A 20101-nucleotide genomic window follows, 5' to 3' on the forward strand; every position below is an offset into this window, starting at 1 on the left:
AGGGGGCCCAGACGCTGGCACAAACAACCTGTTTCCCATAAACACAGGCGCCCACACCAGCCACACGAGTTGGGAAGCGCGGGTGTGTTTACTCGCACTCCCCCGTGCCGGCTGGTGTGCTGGGCACAGCTTCCCTCCCAGCTGCCTCAACAGCCGGTGGCTCCCAGCTCAGGGCTGGCAGCCAGCAGGGGCTCTGGATCTGCCTGCAGTTGCATTCACCTCGGGCTCCCGTCCCCTGCTCCTGAGGCTCTCCGGGACCAAATTTGGGGGACAGGGACCCTGAGATTCTCCTCTGGTATCCACGTGGCTGGGCCATGACATGCTCCCCTGCTCTGCAGGAGCACGTGAGTACACAAAGGCCTGGGGGCCAGAACTGTCAGCGACCCACACCTTGTGTTTGGGCAACAGGTGTCCCTCTAGAAAGGTCCAGGCACCCTCCATTCCCACAACCTGGCTGCTTTCCACTGGGGTGTGGACAGCACCCAGACACCTGGGCACACCCAGAACTAATAGGTGCCCAGTGCAGGGGGGTGGGGTTGCAGGGGCCCTGGTGCCCCGTAGGCCCTAGGATGCTGGGGCTCCAGGTTTCCGCTTCTCGGCTCTGGGAGCACCTTGTCTGAGCTGGGCGGTGGCAGCCGTGGGAGGATCGTGCATCACCTCTGTGAGGTCGGGGCAGATTCTTGTCTGGGAGGGAGTTGCCATGGCCCTGCATCACCCTTTTGAGATACACAGGTGCCCAGTGCTGACACAGGCAGTCAGGGACACTAGAGTATGCCCTCCCAGCCCCATGGACTTGACCTCCTGGCACTGTCACCTCTATGATAGCGAGACAAGCCCCTACCCTATCAGATTCCTTTCTCACCTCCCACCCACCCCAGACAATTTGCTTGGCCACCAAGGGAGCCAGAACCTAGGGAAGAAAGTCACAGACTATAAGCTTCACATAGGTGCACAGGTGTGGGAAAGCTGCTGTCTAATGACAGCAGCCTGGAGACCAGCAGCTGCACATGACCATGAGTGAATTCCTGCTCAGCACCCTTGACATCAAACTGCGCTTGCATGCTTCCTGTGACGGGGAGCTCCCTCTCTATCCAGGCAATGTTCCCAAGGCTTGGGAGTCTGGAGTGTGGGAAAGTTCCTCCAGTTTCCCCTAAGCTGGAAAATGCCCCGTCATCACGGGTGCCATCAGGAACCTCAGACCTGGGCCCTCGGGAACACTGGAGAAAGGATTTGTGCTTGGAGCTGGGTGGAGCCATGCCCTCCCCCCACCCCAGGACTGCTCTCACCTGAAATACACAGGCCTTAACATGCAGAGGTCTTGCTCCAAGTCAAGTCTGGAATAATGGATGGATAATCAGGATTATTGTGGTTTTAAAGTCGGCTTAGAAATTCACATCTGTTTCAGAGGCTGAAGATGGGCCACACCCAGGAATGGGCCCTGCACGCGTTCCATCTTGGAGGCTCAGGCCTTGCCCTGTGGCGAGCAGTCGACCTCACAGAGGTGGGGGTCTGCGTGGGGAGGCAAGTGCAGGGAGGGCCTCGCAGACTGGCTCTAGCTCAACTGGGAGGATTGGGTTTATTGTTTTGTGTTGGGTTTTGTGTCTTTTGAAAAACAAGAGACTGAGCCTTTTTATGACATGGATTTTACAACGTAACGAGGCAGCGTAATTTCCCATTCTCAGCAGCAAGTGCACTTTTTACACTAATTGCATAATTAGACATAATGTACTAATTGCGGTAATGGATGACAGTCAACTAAACTTTAACTTTAAAAACAGGGAGGCGTTGCTGGGGGTGGCGGCGGGGCTTTGTGCCCCTGTGAGTTTTTCTAAGGGAAATTTGCCAGCGAGAGCTTCTAGCAGCTGCCTCTGGGGGGCTGAGGGGCCACTGAGCCACCAGAACCTTCTCACCTGATGGTCTAGGCCACACTCCCCCTCCCCTGAGACTCCTGGGCGGCTACCTCCCTTTCTGCTCAGAATCTGACTGCCAGACTCCCTTTTGCCCTCCACACACCCCTGTACTCCTGCTGCTAAGGGGCCCACTGACTTCCCTTCCTCCCAGCCTCTACACCTGCCCCTCCTCCTGCCCAGCCCCCTTATCCCTCCACCAGCCCCAAGTCCAGCAGACTCCCAACCAGCCTTTCAGCCTCTCCCCTGTAAGGCCTTCCTAATCTTTTCCCAGACGCCCCCCATCACAAGGAGGGCAGCCCCATGCCCGGGGTCTCCTGCCTGCCTCTCCCTGCCACTACCCCTCTGCTGTTGTTAGATGACTGGGTGAGTCCCAGGAGGGCGGGGACAAGATCTGGTCCATTTCTGCTGCCCCAGGCTTAAGAGGGCCGCAGAGCCTGTGGCGTGGATGTGGCGTGTGGAAATGTGAGGATGTGGGGCCAGGGCTGGGGAGGAAGTGGAGCAATTAAGGGGCCACCGATCTGGGGGGCCACATCCTGACCTGCTCCTGGAAGCCAGGCCAGGAGCCCTCCTCCCCGCCTCCACACCGCCTTCGTGTTCTCCACTGGAGCCCACACAGGGCCGCATTGGCGTGGCCTGCGTGGTGTCTGTGACTTCCCGTAAACGGGGATTCATTCCAGGAAATACCTGTTCAATAGGAATGTTAATCATGTGGCAGCCGGTACCACAATGTCCTGACCCTGCTTGTGACATGACACCATAGATGGCTAATTGGGGAGCTCCCCCCCACCTCAGGACAGTGGCAGGGTGGCATGGCCACATGAGAGCTGCCGTGACAGTTGGGGAACGTCAGCAGCTGGGGGACATGTCAGCGTGTGGCCCACGACCCCTGCCCATGCACTGACTGTGTCCTATGAGGGGCCCTTGCTGTGCTCTAGGGTGACGGAGGGGGCTACTCCCCGGTCCCCCGGGGAGCTGTTGGTCACACACAGAGACCAGGACCTGGCGTGTTGCCAGAGCAGCTGGGTCGGGGTTTTTGTGCACCTACTGGGGGACAGTTCCCCTTGTCCATCAGGAGCTGGGCTGTGGAGCTCAGGAAAAGCCCAGGAGTCGCAGCCTGTCCTGCATCTATCCCGAGTGCTCTCAGGGGGAGGGGACCACAGGGCGCCCGGCTACTCCCTCGATCCTATGGTCTTCAGGGGTGATTAGCAGCTATGTCAATACCCTCGATTTCCCCCACAAAGCCAGGGTAAGGAGTAATCCTGTCTGTACCCTGCCCAGGAACCTAGTGGTGGGAGGGGGCAAGGGTGCTGGGGCAGTCAGCTAGCTGAACACTGAGCTCTGCCTGAGCGTTTGAGGAGACAGCCAGAAGCCGGGCCCAGCCTGTGTCAAATCTTTCTCGTTCCATTTTCTTTCTGATTTAATTTTCCAGAGATTAGGGCCCGTTCACCTTCGCTGCGGAGAGGAGGCTCACGCGCGCCTGTTTTTACTCCTAGGGTTGGGTGGTTGGTTAGTTGATCAGGCTGATTTTGCTGGTCCGCCCCTCCGCCCCTCCAGAATGGATCTCCTGCCTCCCATAGTCCTCAGGTCTTCTGTGTGACCCCAACCCGCCCCCCAGGGCCCCTGCTGATGCCCTGTGCTCCCTTCACCTTCAAGTATGGGACGAAGTGCGGAAAACCAGACTGCACAGAGTGGGACCCGAAGCAAGGGCTTTGGGGCAGACAGATTCAATTTGAATCTGAGCTCTCCTGTAGAACTTAAGCTCTCTGGCCTTCAGTGGCCTGTCCACTAAATGGGCATGATCAGAAGAGTCCCTCTTCAGATTGTCCAGGATCAGCGAGGTCAAGTATGAAAACATCTGCCCCAGGGTGGCCAGAGCCAACACACCATCCTCCCTCTTCCAACTTTGCCCTGCTCTGCTTCTCCTCACCTTCCTTTCCCTCCCCTTTCTGCACACCTTACTTCTCTCCATGGGCAGGTTGGGTGCTGGCTCAGGGTTAGGCCCCGCCGCCACCGCCAGCTTTCTAGGGCCCGTGGTCTCCTGTGGTGGCTGTCTCTGTTCCCAGGTATCTCAGAACTCAACCCCACTCCCAGTCAGGACGCTTGGGAGCTGTGGGGACGAGGCTGGCTCCATCCGCCCCCGTGTGGATCCCTGTGCTGCCCGTCCAAGGTCGCCATTCTTCCACGTGCCTTCTGGGTTCACCTCCTCTCTTTAGTACAACTACCCAGGGATGCAGGGGGCTGGGCAGAGGTTCTGGGGCCTCCACAAGCCCTGGACATCCCTAGGCCGAAAGGCTAGCCAGAAATACTGCTTGACTAAAGAATCAGTAGAACTGAGAGAAGGCTGGGGTTGAGGCCAGCAACAGGGGTGGGGGGGAAGGGGGGCACTGGGAGGTGACGATGAGGGCAGGGATGGGGGGGACGGGTCTCCATAACTGATGGGGGGAGGTGCCCTCAAGGGGAGGAGGCCATTGGTATCTGGCACAAGGGAGGGGAGCCAGGGACCCCTAGGAACAAGGGGCTGCAAGCTGCTTCCTGAATTATTGTCCCTTGGGGTCTCAGCTCCCCCATTCTCCCTGTTCTACGTGCTCACCTGGCTCCAGCCAGCTTGTCTGTTCGTCTGCTGCCCTGGCCCACCACTACTCTGTGGGATGGAGCCCTGCCGCCCCTCCCCCATCACAGCTGGTGTCAAACCGCAACCTGTAGGCCAGATGCTTCTACGGAGGTGGGGGCCCCGGAAGCCATGCTGCCGTGGGAGCTGTTGGGTTTTTCCAGTTAGCTCGCTGGGCCAAGGACACCAGCGGGCATGCAGTCCTGCTGCGGTGGCCGAGGCCCTGTTCCCGGTGCATGCCGGCCTGTCTGTCACATCCGAGCTGGGACCAGGGACCAGGGCTAGAGTCTGGGTTCTAGAGGCATCAGCTCTGGCCATGCTGTCTGCCCTGGGCTCTCCCAGGCTTCCTGTGGGGCCTCCAGGGAGAAAGCACCTCCCCAGAAAGCATTAGTGGAGAAATGACCTATCTCCCAGCGCTGGGCCATCTGCTGAGCTCGATCCCTCGGGTCTCATTGGGACATGGGGCTCAGCTCATGGCCCACCCCAGGGGACAGGGGCAATTGGAACAAGTCCAGGGGAATGTTACGAGGGGTGAGGCAGTTGGGGTGGAAGGAACGAGGGCTGTTTTGTTTCAGAGGCGAATCGAAGGGATTGGGGGACAGGGTTGGCTGGTAGCTTGACCGGCTCCTGAAGCTCTAGGATTTAGCTCTCATCTCCCCAGAAACGCCTCCTAGCCCATTTTACCACCTTTGCTCTAGGAAGGGTTTAGAAAGGCAGGGAAGGATGGAAGGGAAGGGAAGCACGGACAACATGAGCAAAAGTGTGGTAGTGGGCATCAGGATGGGTTGGGGACCCAGAAGCCTGCAGGGGCATGCCAGGTCAATGGCGGGAGAGGCCTCAAATGCTGGCACCAGGGCCAAGCAGAGGGCGATCCTAGAGGGCTCCTGGGACAGGGAAAAAGTGTGGCAGATAGAGCCCCAGGCTCCAAGAGGTAGCATAGCTGCAGGCAGGCATACAAGAGTCAGGCCAGGTCTAGCTAGTCCCAGAGCTCTGCTCTTGAACATGGAATTGGGTATATGCATTTTCCAAGGGTCCATTACACACAGGCCCTGAACTTGGGGAAAGTTGGAAGAGAGCTGGCCTTGGCTATACTGTTATCAGTGGCATCCCTGTGTCTAGGCCCCTCTGTTGTCACTTCCAGGGCTCAGGCTGAGGTGTTGGAGACAAGGACAGGGTGGTTGGAGAGGGGCTGCCCAGGGAGGCCTGGGAGGAGGGTGAGGCTGGAGGTGGGCCAACCCCAGGAGACAGAAGTTGTCTGCCCAGGAGTGGAAGCCAATGGCTTTAGGTCCTTAGTGTGCAGATCCAGCAGGGCGAGTGGAGGCAGGGAGGAACGCGATTCCTTCTGCAGAATTCTGGTGATCTCCAACAATAGCAATAGCAACAATAGCATAGGATCCTTGCAGTCCTCCATCAGCCTGCAAAGCAGGGACTGCTGGTCTCTCATTTAATAAATCAGACACTGAGCTTCAGAGATGAGGTGACTCCTGGCAGGGTGCCTGCTTTCAAGCCCTGATGCTGCCTTTCAGAGCCCTGGGGTATGACCCTGATACCTGGAGACCCACTCCCTCTGGGGCCCCTGAGCCCTGGCCCAGGCACCATGCCAATTTGCAGGGGCACCCTGGACCCAGTGGGGAGGAACTCCTGGGCCCCCGGAGGAGAGCTGTCAGAAGGCTGCTCTGATCAGGGGCTGCCACGGCTGTGGACAGCCCTGTTTGGGACACCCGGGAATGACCTTGACAGGGGAATCAAGTGTGGGAAACTTCATCCCCTGCCCTGAGAAGCCAGGCAGCTGCTCCCCCTGCTGGTGCAAGTGGGCCAAGAGAGCACTTGGCAGAGGCTTCCACCAGTGTGGCTGAGATAGGGCCTCCACACGTTCCCTGTCCCCCGAGCGGCAGCTTGGGAAAGGGTATATTTTTTAAAGTCCTGAAATCTGACGGGGCGCAGTAGGTTAAGCGATCGACTCTTGGTTTTGGCTCGGGTTGTGATCTCGGGCCCTGATCTCAGGGTCGTGAGATCATGTCCCGTGCAGGGCTCTGCACACAGTGTGTGGCATCATCTTGACATTCTTTTTCCCTCTGTCCCTCCCACTCATGCTCTGTAAATCAATCAGTCAATCAGTCAATCTTTCAAGTCCTAAAACCTGGGAAGGAGAAGTCTGGGAGGATGAAGGACCTGGCTTTGCCACTTGGGGTCAAATGGCCTTGACCTGTCCTTTCTTGTTTCTGAGTCTCAGTTTCCCCCAGCAGAGGGCATTGGTCTCCAGTCTCCTCCCCACATTTCTCAGTGACACCCCCGCCCCCCTCCAAGGCTCAGGCCCCTCCTTGATCACTGCCTCCCATCTGGGGGCTTCTGCCTTAAGGCATGACCCAGGGAGCCCAGGGAGCAGCCTGGCCCTGGTGCCCACGTCGGGTCCCCTTCCTCCCTGCCCTGAGTCCAGGCCTCACGCCTCGCCCTCTAATCGCCACTGCTCTGTGGGAAGGAGCAAATTCACCACAAATTATTTTGTTCTAAGAGAAGGACAAAAAGAAAAGAGAAGCTGGGAGGGATGGGGGACGGCAGGAGGAGGAGACTGCCTAAGCCGGCTTTGTGTGGTACTTTAACCCTTGGACTGCTGGGCACTGGCTGGGTGGCAGGGCTGGGCTTGGGCACGCCTCGTCCCCCACCTCCCCCACCCATCCGCTGCCGGAGGCCTTATCTCCTCCACGTCTTGCTGTCACTCTCCCGACCTTATCTCACCTGCCTGTCTGTCTCTCATCGGCTGCCTCTCCCACCTCCTTATCTCCCCCTCATCACCTCTTCTCTCCGTCTCTCTGCGTCCCTCCGCACACAGCCCAATGGCACAGCCCAGTGGCAGCCGTTCGGTGGTGGCATGTGGCCTCAGTGAAGGAGTCAGCTCAGGGAACAGACCTCCTGGGGTCATCTGGACGGACACGGGCAGGGGTATACGATGCGCACACCCACACACGTGCACACAACCAAGACCCTAGCCTGGAACAAAGAGACCCACTGAGTTCACTTCCTGGACTCCCGCAGAAGCCCTAGGCGGCATCTAGAGGCCCTACCCCACCCCACCCCCAACACCCAGGCCCGTGCACGCAGATGGGTGTGTATTGAGCCATAACACACACACTCACACATGCAGAAGCAAACTGTCATCTTTACACCCCAATGTGCACATGTGCACAGACCCAGTCCCCAAGGAGGAGAGAAGGGCCGATTTGTTTTCCCCACAGGTTTTTACCCCTTGTCTCCGCTCTCATATTCTGTGCCCTGAATAACAGAGGAGCCCCTGGGGGTGCCCAGGGTTCCTCTACAATTCTGTAAGTGCCCGGGGGGCAGCACCAGCAAAAAACAGTATGGATGCCTGAGTCCTTGGGGAGCAGTGGCTAGGTGTTTCTGATGCATGTGTGGGTGTGTAGGTGTGTATAGTGAGTGTGGCAGTGTCTTCGTGTCAGCTGGCATGTGGTATGCAATGCGTGCCTATTGGTTCCTTCTCCCCCCACGCACACACCCTGCCTCCTCTCCAACCCACCCTTCCGCCTCTGCTCCTCTCAGCTCCGAACTCACCAGAGGGGTGTTGCTTCTGCCTCCTGGGGGAGGAATCCCAAGTCCAGAGAAGGCAGTGACAACCTTGTCCAACCAACCACAATCAGGGCTAGCTGTGGAATCTGCGACGGGAGCCTTCCTTCAAATTCAGGAGGGCCATGGGCCCAGCCCGCAGGCATCCATGCTCTCTAAGTGGCCAGGGCCAGAGTTGGGGTGGGGCCAAGGGCTGGACCATACTGGGCAGAGAGGACATGCGGGGTGCTGTGGCATGGGAATGGGGGACTGCCCTAGCCTCACCTCTGACTCCTGCTTCCTTCTAGATCTACAAGGACAACCGGAATCTGTTTGAGGTGCAGGAGAATGAGCCCCAGAAGCTGGTGGAAAAGGTGGCAGGAGACATCGAGAGCCTGCTGGACAGGAAGGTGCAGGCGCTGAAGGTAGGTGCTGGTGTGGGGTTGAGGGTGGGTCAAAGGGAGGGGCCCTGCGTGGCCCAGGCAATGTCCTGGCCCTTGGAATTCAGGCTGGGTCGTCACAGGCAGGGCAGTGCCTGCCTGGATGTGGGCAGCTAGGGCAGGAGCAGATGGTTTTATCAGGAAGAGTCTCCATAAAGATGATCTGGGGTCTTGGGGGACTTATGTGGGCATGAAGATGGGACCCAGGCAGTCTTAGAGTCCTCTGATTCCTCTGCTCTGAGTGTGCCCTGGGGAAGCACCTGCTGGTAGCTGGGAGGGTGGGCTGCAGCTGTGGTGGGAGGGAGTGTGGAGTGGCCCTGAATAGCCCACGGCAAATGCTGGAGCCCTGTGATGCTAGGGGTTGAAGCCCCTGCTCTGCCCATGACCTTGAATGTTTCTCTGCCTCCCTCTGAGTCCAGTCTCCCTGTCTAATCTTGGAGAGGTTGTGCCTATCAGCTCGAGGGTACTGCCATTCCGTGAGTTGGCAAACCCTTCTAGGCTGTGTGAACGAGTTGTATGAAGCCAGCAGACCCCCCCCACCCCCGGCCTTGGCTTCCACCCACCCCTGGGTGGGAGGACTTCTGGAGCTCCAAGGTTGCCCTGGGGGGCTTGTGCAGTAAGTGAGGGAGAGTGCCCAAGCTGCCCCCACCATCAGAGGCACAGCGCCACTGCCCTAGCCCCAGCCTGTGCCAAAAGGAGGAGCACAATCAAAAGGAAAGGAGTAGTGATACACATGACGCGGATGAACTTGAAAACATTCCACTAAGTGAAAGAAGCTAGCCACAAAAGACCACCTATTGTGTGATCCCATTTGTGTGAAATGTCCAGAATAGGCAAATCCATGGAAATGGAAAGTACATTAGTGGTTGCCTAGGGCTGGAAGGGAGGCGGGAAGGAAAGGGGGATAGGGAGTGTCTGTTAATGGGTAAAAGGTTCCTTTTGGGGGTGATGAACATATGCTAAAATTAGACTGTGGTGATGGTGGCACAACTCTGTGCTAAAAAAACGAAACAAAACACTGAATTATATCCATTATGTGGGTAAATTTTGTAGTATGTGAATTGTGTCTCAGTAAAACTAGTTACAAAAAAGGTTGAGGAAGTCCACCCAAGCCCCAGGAGAGAACCTAGGACCCCTTTCCCCAGGAGCTGGGCCCCGCTGTCCCCTGAGGCCCCCTGCCTGCCCATCCTATGTGACCTGAAATCATAGAACAGCGAGAGGCTGGCATTCTGGGACCAGAGGCCCAGAGGAAGTGGACCTCGATGGCTTCCTACCCAGTGTGGATCCAGACCACTTGGAGCTGGGCTCAGCCCAGCCCAGCCTGACTTTCGGGTTCAGGATTTCCTGATCACAGGTTGGGAGACCGTTGGAGAAAGGAACTGCCATGGGGTGGAAGTGAAGCCCAGCCTTTAGCTGAGACAGCAGTCCCTTGGAGTGGGGCGGGAGAGAGGGGTGGCCCAAGAGTGTCTCCCCTGATTGTGAGAAACACCTTGCAGCCCATCCACTCAGCACATCATCTCCACTCCTTGCTTTTCCTAGGCCTGGTCCTGTCCTCTCCTGTCTCTCCTCTCTTTGCCTCTCTCTGTCGCATTCATTCCAGACTCCTCATTCGCCTGCTACTTCCTTGCTTGGCTCTAGTTTACAAAGTGCAGGCCCCCAGCCCTGAACTTGAGTTGAAATCGTCTGATAAATTCAGGAAAAGGCATCCTTTGGGCCTTCAGGCCTGCTGCCCACCCCAGCTTTAGGACAGACGCCTCACTCATGGAGCCCAGAGCCCAGCCCCCTGCCCATCCTCTCCGGGCACTACAGCACTGGGGTCCCTTCCCAAGCTCCTCCCCCAACTCCTAGACAAACAGTCAACCCTGACAGCCTGGCAGGGAGGGAGAACTCAAGGCCTGGGTTCTGATCCCAACCCTCTACTTATACCCCACATGCTGTACCCCACCCCATGAGGCAGGGCAGATCGCTCTCTCCTTCCCCCCCGCATCTGCAGCCTAGCCCGTGGCCTGGTCCACCGTTAGTGCCAAATGCAACCTACTCTCAACAGACAAATGATGGAATAGGGCCTTCACTGATGGGGTACTCACCGTGTGTATGTCTGACACAGGCCACTCTCACGGCAGCCCTTACCTGCCCAGCATCCTGCTGGCCACGAGCTCCCCCGTCCTGCAGTGCTCCTGGCTCTTGGCCCACAGGATGGTTCTGTCCATATCCCCAGAGGAAGCAAAGGACAACCATCCTTCCCCTGCCTTGGTCCTAATTGTTCAGGATGAGCTTTGGTCTTAATTATGTTTTAAATTTGCTTTTAATCAAGTTCTGGCCCCTCTCTCCTCCTTTCCCACATTTGTTTGCAGCCTGAGTGCTTATGGAGGCAGGGCTGTGGGGGGCTGGACCCCTCACCCCCCACTGCATTGTTCCTCTCTCCCTGGACCCCATCCAGTAATCCAATTTAAAGCCTCTTGCTCTGGTCTGGAATTTTAATTCGGGGCTTGCAAAGAGGAATCTGAGCAACACTGGGCGGAAGTTCACGGTCTCATCTAATCAGGGACAATCAGATGTCTGTTGCGAGTTTCTCCAAGCTGCACAAGGTGATTCATGGGGCCGAGAGTCAGGCAGGAGCAGGCCAGGTCAGGGGCCTTGCAGCACAGGCAACCAGCACTCTCGAGTTCAGGAAACCCGCTGGGCCTCAGCTTTGGACACACAGAGGGGAGCTGTCTTGTGACTTATACTGCCCAGGGAGAAGGGTCCTCTGAGCCAGGGCCCACTTTCTAAGGGTCCTGAGTCCCAGGAGTGGGGGAGGGGAGGTGCCTGAGTTCTTACAGCACAGTGGAGGCAGAGATGGACTCAAACCAGGACTCTGCTATACTCCCTGCTGGGGCCTTGACACACAGCCCCTCTCTCAGAAAGGTCATTTCTTCCTGGTTGTATTTCTTCCTCCACGAGTCCTCCAGTTCACTCACGGCCCACTGCATACCAGGCGGTTCTGGGGGGACAGAGGGAGGACAGGCCCTGTGCCTGCCCTCGTTGAGCACTTGGTCTAGTCCTGTCCCAGGCCTTAGTATACTCCTCTGTGAATTAGGGATGTGAAACCATCCCTGCCCGGTACTTCTGGGCTCACAGAAGTACATGGTTCTGGTTTATAAAGGCCACAAAGAAAAGCCAGTGTCCACAGAGCTTGGGCCATCCTCAGCACCGTCCCTGGCATCTCTGCTCTATGGCTTAGAGGAGAGGCTGCAGAAGGAGATGCAGCCGTTTTTTTTTTTTTTTTAAGATTTTATTTATTTACTTGACACAGAGAGAGAGAGATCACAAAGAGGCAGAGAAGCAGGCAGAGAGGGGGGGAAGCTCAGGCTCCCCTCTGAGCAGAGAGCCCGATACGGGACTTGATCCCAGGACCTTGGGATCACTACTGAGCCAAAGGCAGAGGGTTAACCTGCTAAGCCACCCAGGCACCCCGAAACACAGCCTTGATAAGGTGAAGAGTGACGTCAGTGCAGGGGCCTCCAGCCTCCTCTCCGGGGTGAAGATCCATGGGTATTGTGGCTTAGTTGTCTCTTAGTTGTCCCAGAGAATGGGAAGCGCAAGGCCAGTGCACCAAGGGACATGAATGTGGCTAGAAGTCTGCTCTTGGGGAGACCCTCTTACCTCCAATTTCAAACCAGCCAGAGGCCATGGAGAGGTCTGGCTTTAGAAACCCAGGATCTAGAGACCTTGGCCCTTCAGCTCTGCCCCACACTCCACCTTGGGTACGGCCCATTGTCCCCAGGGCAGAGACCTCTCCACATGCTGTGCTTTTGCACCTTTGTCTTCATGCAGCGTTTTTAAAACCTGCTTGAACACTGGAGTCGCTCGAGGAGCTTTTAAATTGTGACGCCCGGGGGCGCCTGGGTGGCTCAGTGGGTTAAAGCCTCTGCCTTCGGCTCAGGTCATGATCTCAGGGTCCTGGGATCGAGCCCCACATCGGGCTCTCTGCTCCGTAGGGAGCCTGCTTCCCCCTTCTCTCTCTCTGCCTGCCTCTCTGCCTACTTGTGATCTCTGTCTGTCAAATAAATAAATAAAATCTTTAAAAAAAAAAATAAAAAAAAATAAAAAAAATAAAAAAAAAAAAAATAAATTGTGACGCCCGGACCCTGACCCAAACCAAATACTTCAGATTCTCCAGAGATGGGCCCGGGCTTCAGTAGTTTTCAGTGCTCCTCAGATGATTCTGTGTAAGTTCAGAGGTCAGAACGTTTCCCTGAAAATGGGCAGAAATAATTCTCTCCCATGGTTATTGGCCTCTTTCTTAGGGCCTGCCAAGTGCATCGCCTAAGATAAGCCAGAACATTCCAGATCTCTCCAAATCCTCTCTACAAGCCAAGGGTATCTTATGCCCATTTTCTATTTGAGGAACTTGAGCCTCCAAGAGGTTAAGCCACTGGCCCCAGGTCTCACACCAAATTTGGGCTTTAGGTCTGGGCAGTCAGGCTTCAGACCCCACCTACTGCCCACCAGTGCCACCCTCATCTGTGCTACCACTGGTGGCCACATGGCCTTGACTGACTACAAGGGGAGGGCGGGGCTGAGGGAAGAAGGGATGGGACTCTGGCCTCCTCTGACAGGGGCTTGCTCTGAGATGACCTAGTGACCTTGGGGAGGTCCCTGCCCCCACAGGTTTTTCCTTACACAGTGGAGAGAGACCCTGAGCACCCTGCCCTGCCCAGCCCCAGGAGGCCAGGATGGATGGGACAAGGGGGCGGTACAGCTGTAGCCTTGGATCTGGGGGCTCCAGCAGGCAGTGTTCCCACCCTCCATTGCCTCTCTGGAGAGCAAGCATCATTTAAGAGTAAAATTAAAAACCCTTCCGCACACAGCCGCCCTGCTTTCACTGCTAATGGCCACTTAACCCAGTTAAACTGATGCATTGTTGGCAGTGTGGCCAGGTCTGTTCAGGAACTGGGCTTGGGGCTGGGTGCTCAGAGGAAAGGGAGGAATGGGCCAGGGAGGGGACCAGGGAGTGCCCCAGAGCTGTGGAGAGGACCACCACCCCCTACCCCACCCTCCTCAGTTGCAGCTTTCTTTCCAAGTCTCCAGGAAAGGCGGGGTTTCTCTCTATGGGCATGACTGACATTCTGAGCAGGGTGATTCTTTGTTGTGGGGCCTGCCTTGCGTGTTTTGGGGTGCTGAGCAGTATCCTTGCCCTCTACCTACTAGATGCCAGGAGTACACCTCTCCCCCAGCTGTAACAACCAAAAATGTCTCCAAATCTCACCAGATGCCCCCTGGGGGCAAAGCCCCACCCCCAGTTGAGAATCACCGTCTAATGGGAGAGATGCAGCCATGGGGAATAGATAACCCAGAAGCAGGGGCCGTGGGGACCTCAGAGAGGTGCAGCCTGGATGGGGAATCCTTAGCAGGAGGAAGATCCTTTCAGTTTAAGAGGGTAGAAGTGAGCTTGGGGCTGCCTGGAGGAGGCAGCAAGGATTTGGCGGGGAGGCAGGGAATTCAGCGATGAGAGAGAGCTGAAGGCTGGTTCAGACCTGGATCCACTCATGTACCGATTGCTGGGGGGGTCAGATGAGCAGATCAGCCCTGAAAGGAGAAGGCCTGGAGGAGGCCTGGCCCAGAGTGGGAGCCTCAGGAACGTTCAGAGAACAGGTACCGGGACCGTGGCTCTGCTTTCTGGCTGGAGGCCAGCAGCTGGGATCCGACTCCAGACTGGGGAAGCTGTAAAGGACCCCCGTCATGGGGGACAGACAGGGCAGGGGACTCAGCATGGGCTGCCTCCGCCCACCCTGCTTGGCGCAATTAAAAAGTATTTATGTGGGGCCGGCAGTGGCTTCTGCCTCCCCTTCATTATGAACATTAAGAGATCTTGACCCTTCCACTTTCCTGCTCTTGAAACGAGGCGCAGGCACGTGGAGCCAATTAGGCGCACGCGTGGGCGCCGGGGGCCTGAGCAGCCTGTTCTCCTTGATTGCGACGTTTACAGCTGATTATTCTCCCCTCACCCAAACAGCGCTGCTCCTTCCTGGCAAGGGGCCAGTGCCACCCAGAGGAGCCACCTGGGGCCCCCAGGGATGGGGGGGAGTGCTGAAGGAGTGAATGGGCGCCCTGCCTGGGAACCCTTGGGGACCCCCACTTCCCACAGGGAGGCGGCGAGAGAGGTGCCCATCAAGGAAGCAAAGGCAGGGCCCCGGGTAGCAGTGAGCACCCAGGAGAGACAGGCAGCGCCCGGCGACAGAGGGTGACCATTCAGGAGCAAGGCTCGGCGGGAGCGGCTCTGAGGAGGTGGCCTGAACGTGTGAGGGAGGGAAGGTGATCTGCTGTGCTGTCCCCCCACACACCCCCACGGGTCCTGAGACTCAGCATGAGCCTTGGACGAAGACATGCTGCTCCAGCAACTGGTGGACGTGTCTGCAGGGACGGCCTCCCCTGTGTGCATCCCCACCAGCTGGCCAACAACCCAGAAGCCCCTCGAAGGCCTCCAGGCTCAGCAACCTCCCTGGGAACAAAGAGGGAGACAAGGGAGAGACGGTGCGGAGAGGGTGTGGCCACAGGGTCCTCAGGGGAAACCTCATTCCTCCTCTCCTCCTGCATGCCCTCGCCGGTGGTGGTCAGATGAGGGCCTGGCTCGACCTATCAGGTCTCAGGAAAGGCTAAGCTGTGTGTTTGGACCAGGCTGTCCTGGTCCCTGGGATTGCCCCTGTCATGGGGGCCCCTCTCCTGGCTCCTCCTCCAAGGTATAGGGGCCTTAAGAAGGGTCAGAAGAGCTGTGGCCATTCCCCAACATCTGCTAGCCAAGGGGTCTGGGGGCCTGGGGTGCAATGCCCCTGAGAGATCCACAGAGCCTGCTGGGTCAGCCTTACACCCCCGGGCCCTGCTGCTGAGCTCACCCTCGTGGCTGCAGGTGGGAGGAAACTGAAGGCCCATGGGTCAGACCAGGGAGCTCAGCATCCTGTTTGCCCTGACCAGCATGGATTGCCTGCTGTGGGGACACCTTCGCCAAGGCACCCCAGGCCCAGATCTCTCTCCACAGGGGGTATCAGCCTTGCCCAACCAGGGGCCCTGCTCACTGGGTCATTTGGCAGACTTGCCCGCTGCCCCCGGTCTGGCCCTGGGTGTGGAGCCAGTCTCCACTCACCGTAGAGCAGAGTTACCATTTTACAGACGAGGAAACAGAGGCACAGCCTGGCTAAAACAGGGTCAAGATTTCCCACCGCCACCCGCCACCCCCACCCACCCACCCAGCATGTGTGCCTGCCTCTCCCAGCACTCCCGAGGAGGAAGCAGAGGATTGGAGGAAGCAGACAGAGCCAGAGCAAAGGGGAAGGAGATGTCAGGGTTCTGCCTGTCAGGGGGCAGAGCACAGGCAAGGGCCTCAGGGCCAGACCTCGGTTGTCGGACACAGGACAGCTATAGAGGGTCTCTGGGGTGAAGAGGCCTGCAAGCACAGGCTGGGAGCCACTGCCCTGAGTTCCCTTCTCTTTTTTTTTTTTTTTTTTTTTTAAGATTTTATTTATTTATTTGACAGAGAGTGCAAGTAAGCAGAGCGGCAGGCAGAGGGAGAGAAGCAGGCTCTCCGCTAAGCAGGGAGCCCAATTTAGGGCTCGATCCCAGGACCCTGAAATCATGACCTGAGCCAAAGTCAGCTGCTTAACCAACGGAGCCACCCAGGTGCCCCCCGAGTTCCCTTTTTAACACCGCTGCAGCCTGACCGCCACAGGACGGGGAGTCTAGGCCTCGGGGTGGGGTGGTCAGCTGGAGGGAGACACACTGGATTCCACTCCCCAGAGAAGCCTGCACAGAGGGAGGATCCTCTCCTGCTTCTGGCCTCCCCCACTTGGGGGTCCCAGCTGGCCACGTGGGGCAGAGGCTGGGATGTGGAGGAAAAGGGCCTGTAGGTGCCACAGGGACAAACCAGTCTAATTCAGGATCAGAGTAGTGAGAAATTTAATTGAGTTTTAATAGCTTCTGGCCCTTTGTTCTGAAATCCTCAAGTACGAGGGCTGGGGGAGGGAGAGTGCATCTAAGGCAGGGCAAGCCCGTGGCCCAGCTCGTCCCCCTCTTGGACCCCAGACTGGGAACAGACAGACAAGCCACGAGGTCCTAATGTGCAGAACAGCTGCCATGGGAGGGGCGAGCCTAAGGAGACAGCCTGGAGGTGGCAGTGCTTGAGCTGGTAGAACCAGAGAGGTGCAGAAAGGGAAGAAGGAAGGAGCCAAGGCCTGGCCTGACGTGAGAGGGAGCGGAAGTGAGTCAGACTGAGTCCGCCAGAGCGCTGTGGGCTGGGAAGGGAGCCCAGCAGGTGCAGCCCATGCATGGCTGTTTCCACTGGAGGGGAGAGGGGATGGAGAGGCGACGGAGGTGGGGGGCAGGGTTCACCCCCGAGGTCTGGAGTGGTAGCTGCACATCTGTAAGCATGGCCCCTTCACAGTGCAGCAGCTCTGGGAGTGGCCAGTTCCTATGTCACCCCATTTTCTATGGCTTAAAATAAATAGGGACCTATGCCTCCGCTTTGGCAGTGAGTACCTAACGGGGTTGTGAGCCGGTTCACAGGCCTGCTGGCAGGGAGGGCCTGGTGCCTTGGACCCAGCCCAAAGGGCTGGAGCAGCTTCTGGTGCCATGGTGACCCTGGGAGTGTCCCCTAAGGTTTTCCTGGAGGAGGTCAGGTAATCATGGCTTTGTGTCATGAGATACCAGGCATCTCCAGAGCGCTTTGCTTTTTTCAGCCTCTGTTTACCATGCTGAGCACCTGCTGTATACAAGCACCATACTAGGTTACCAGGTACAGAGATGGGAGAACAGACCCGTGGGCCCCCTCCCTTGAGGACTGCCACCTGCCGAAGGTGACAGTGATATGACCCATGCCACAAAGTGTGGACACTGCCCAGGCCTAAGGGACCTGGGGTAGGGCTGCGGGGGTTGCTGGAGATGCAGGCAGAGGAAGAGGCTCCAAGTAAGAAGGCGCAGCAGAGGATAGACCGGAGGTAGAGAGGGTGCAAGCACGTCCCCCTGCCGCGACCTCTGCAGGGACATGGTGACGGAGCATCTTGCCTGGGGCCTCGGCTCTGCACCGTGTGCACATGGACACCATGAGGGGTTCTTAAGGCAAAGGCGTGCATGGCTGTGCCCAGGAGAGTCACCATTGCTGGCAGTCTCGCTGAAAGCTCACCTAGCGACCACAACCTGCACAGTCCTGACCTCGCACCGCCCGCAAAGGAACCTCTGGCTGGGAGTGCCCCCTAAAAATGCAGCGGCTCATGATGCGCGCAACTGGGCCCAGAGCAGAAGGTGGCCGAGGTTCAGGGACGTGAAGCGCTGCTGGGCAGCAGCTCCCACTCTGCCCTTGAGTAGCACACCAAGCCCTTGGCAGATCTCCCTTTCTGAGCCTCAGTTCCCTACCTATACAAGAGGAACAACAAGCATGGCCTTACAGATCTGTCATCAGAGTTTACTCCCAGGCCTCGGTGACGCCGATTCGAGAAAGTATACACGTTGGATGGACCCCATGGACAGGACTGGTCTGTGCCTAGCCTGGGACCAACCCTGGACTGTCAGCCTTTGTGCCGGCCTCCCTACTCTGGATGCCTCATCAAGGACCCATCCCTAGCTTCCACTGCTGTGGACCACACTGTCCAGGCTGCTTAACGCTTCCTGCCTCCTGGCACAGGCCTTGGGTCCCTTGTTTGAGAGGCTGGTCACGGTTGTCGGGCCCTTTGTTCCAGCCTTCCTGTGTTTGCCCACTCTGTGCCTCGGCGAATGGGAGTCGAAGCATGTTTGCTGTGTCAACACCAGCTGGAGCCGAGGGGATGAGGCCCTCTCCTCCAGCTGCCCAGGTGCCTTGGGTTCAGCCCCCTCCCTGGGTGGTTGGAGTTGGTAGGCAAGCGGGCAGCTCCCCACCTATGACCCACCCATTCACCCATGGGACTGCTGGGCCTAGGTCGGGCAGGTGTGGGGAACCAGCAAGGGCAGCCCTGGGCCGGGAGCAGGACAAAGAGGGACCAGTGCAGTCGGCCCTGTGCTTAACTTGGGAACTCCTGGCAGAGATAGCCTTCAGGCATCTGAAGGCCAAGTTCAGGGCTTTCCCACTCTCTCTGCAGAATCCCTCCCCAGGCCCAGCTCCACCCCTCTACCCCTCCCTCCGCCCCCACCGTGTTCCTAGTTATCTGATCAGCAGCAGTCAGGCAAATGGACAGATAGAGGGGCATGGAGACAGGGTCAGGGCATGGAGTCGAGAAGAGTCCACCTGGCAGGATTGCTCAGCGTCTTGTCTGAGCTGAGACCTGACCAGCCCTTATACACATGTGTGCCATGTGGTTACTGCTGTTACAAGGCAGGGACTTGGGCCACAGGGAAGAGCCCTGACACTTGACCTCACTGCGCGTTCACAGAAGGGTCCCTGTCACATGGAAGCACAGAGAAATAGGGCTGAGGCTGAGGCTGGAGGGAAGGAGGGAGTTGGCCTCTCAGAAGGTGAGGAAGAGCATTCTGGCAAAGAGAACAGCTGGAGGGGCCCTGCAGGTAGGAGTGGGGCTCAGAGTCCTGTTTGGTTGCTGGGTTAGAATGGGAGGGGAAGCAGGTTGAACCCTCCAAGTTCTGGGTTAGCGTAGGGGCATGGGGGAAGGTGGTGCTTACAGGGACAGGGAGTCTTGGACAGGAGTAGGCTGTGGAGTGAGAAGGCTGAACCCCCAGGAACCAACAGGGATTGTCAGCAAGTAGGCAGCACTGCCTGCCCCCACCTTCCTTCCCCAGGTGTTTGCTGACCCCTCCCCGGAGGGAAGTCAGGTGAGGCCGGTGTGCACTGCTCACACCTTGGGGGGGCAGCGTGGCCTTCCCCCCAGACCCACTTACACCTTAGTGTCCCTAGGCAAGTTTAGCATCAGTGCCTGTTCCTGCCCAGAGTTCTGAGGCCTGAAGGTCCTCTGAGCATGGATCTTCGACCTTTGACTCTGGTCACTGGAGGCCTCAGGGCCCTGCTGGGGGCTGGTTTTTAGACATGGGCTTTTGGGGGTTCCAGAGCACCTTCCTGTGCACCCATAGTACCAAGGGCTCAAGAATTAGGGAGTAGGCACCATGAAGTGGAGGAACAGCCTGGGCCGAAGTTCCCTCACATCCCTCAGGTGGGAAGGTCCTGACCCCAGGGGCCAGCAGAGGAGTCAGGGGCATTTAAACAGAAAAAAGGACCTATCCGTGCTCTGCCAACAGCAGGGACAGCCCAGTTCATGATAGCTACAGATGTCCTGCTGGAGGATGTACAGCTACATCCTCTGTCTTGGCTGTTCATGCATGGGACACCTGCCGCAAGGGCAGCCCTGACCCCGAGACACGAACTTGCAGGGGAAGCGGTGGGGGGTGGGGAGAGTGTGGCCCGCTCTTCCTTCTCCGGGGCACAGGTGGGTGCGTATCCCACGGTGGTGTCTAGACCTGGGCATGTGTGTCATCATGGGCATGCATGCACCTGCTTATTTCCCTGTGCTCGTGGCTCTCACGTGGCCCAGGACTAAGCCCTTTGACTGTGGCCTGAGTGACGGGCTGTGGCCCCACCATCTCCCAGGGATGGCAGTGACCTTTTCCCACCTCCCACACCTATACCTATGCCTTCT

At 57.7% G+C, this 20101-nt stretch overlaps 1 protein-coding gene across 4 annotated transcripts in view; it reads left to right on the forward strand.

The window, feature by feature from the left end:
• CACNA2D2 (calcium voltage-gated channel auxiliary subunit alpha2delta 2) overlaps positions 1-20101 on the forward strand; it is a 138702-nt gene that overhangs the window by 61172 nt on the left and 57429 nt on the right. For all 4 annotated transcript variants that reach the window (XM_045079470.1, XM_045079474.1, XM_045079483.1 and 1 more), the window contains exon 3: positions 8385-8501. In XM_045079470.1, the coding sequence (XP_044935405.1) occupies positions 8385-8501 (117 nt within the window). The remainder of the gene's footprint in view (positions 1-8384; positions 8502-20101) is intronic.

The sequence above is a fragment of the Mustela putorius genome, unplaced genomic scaffold (assembly GCF_011764305.1).
Source record: "Mustela putorius furo isolate JIRA1106 unplaced genomic scaffold, ASM1176430v1.1 tig00000095_pilon_pilon_pilon, whole genome shotgun sequence".
NCBI lineage: Eukaryota > Metazoa > Chordata > Mammalia > Carnivora > Mustelidae > Mustela > Mustela putorius.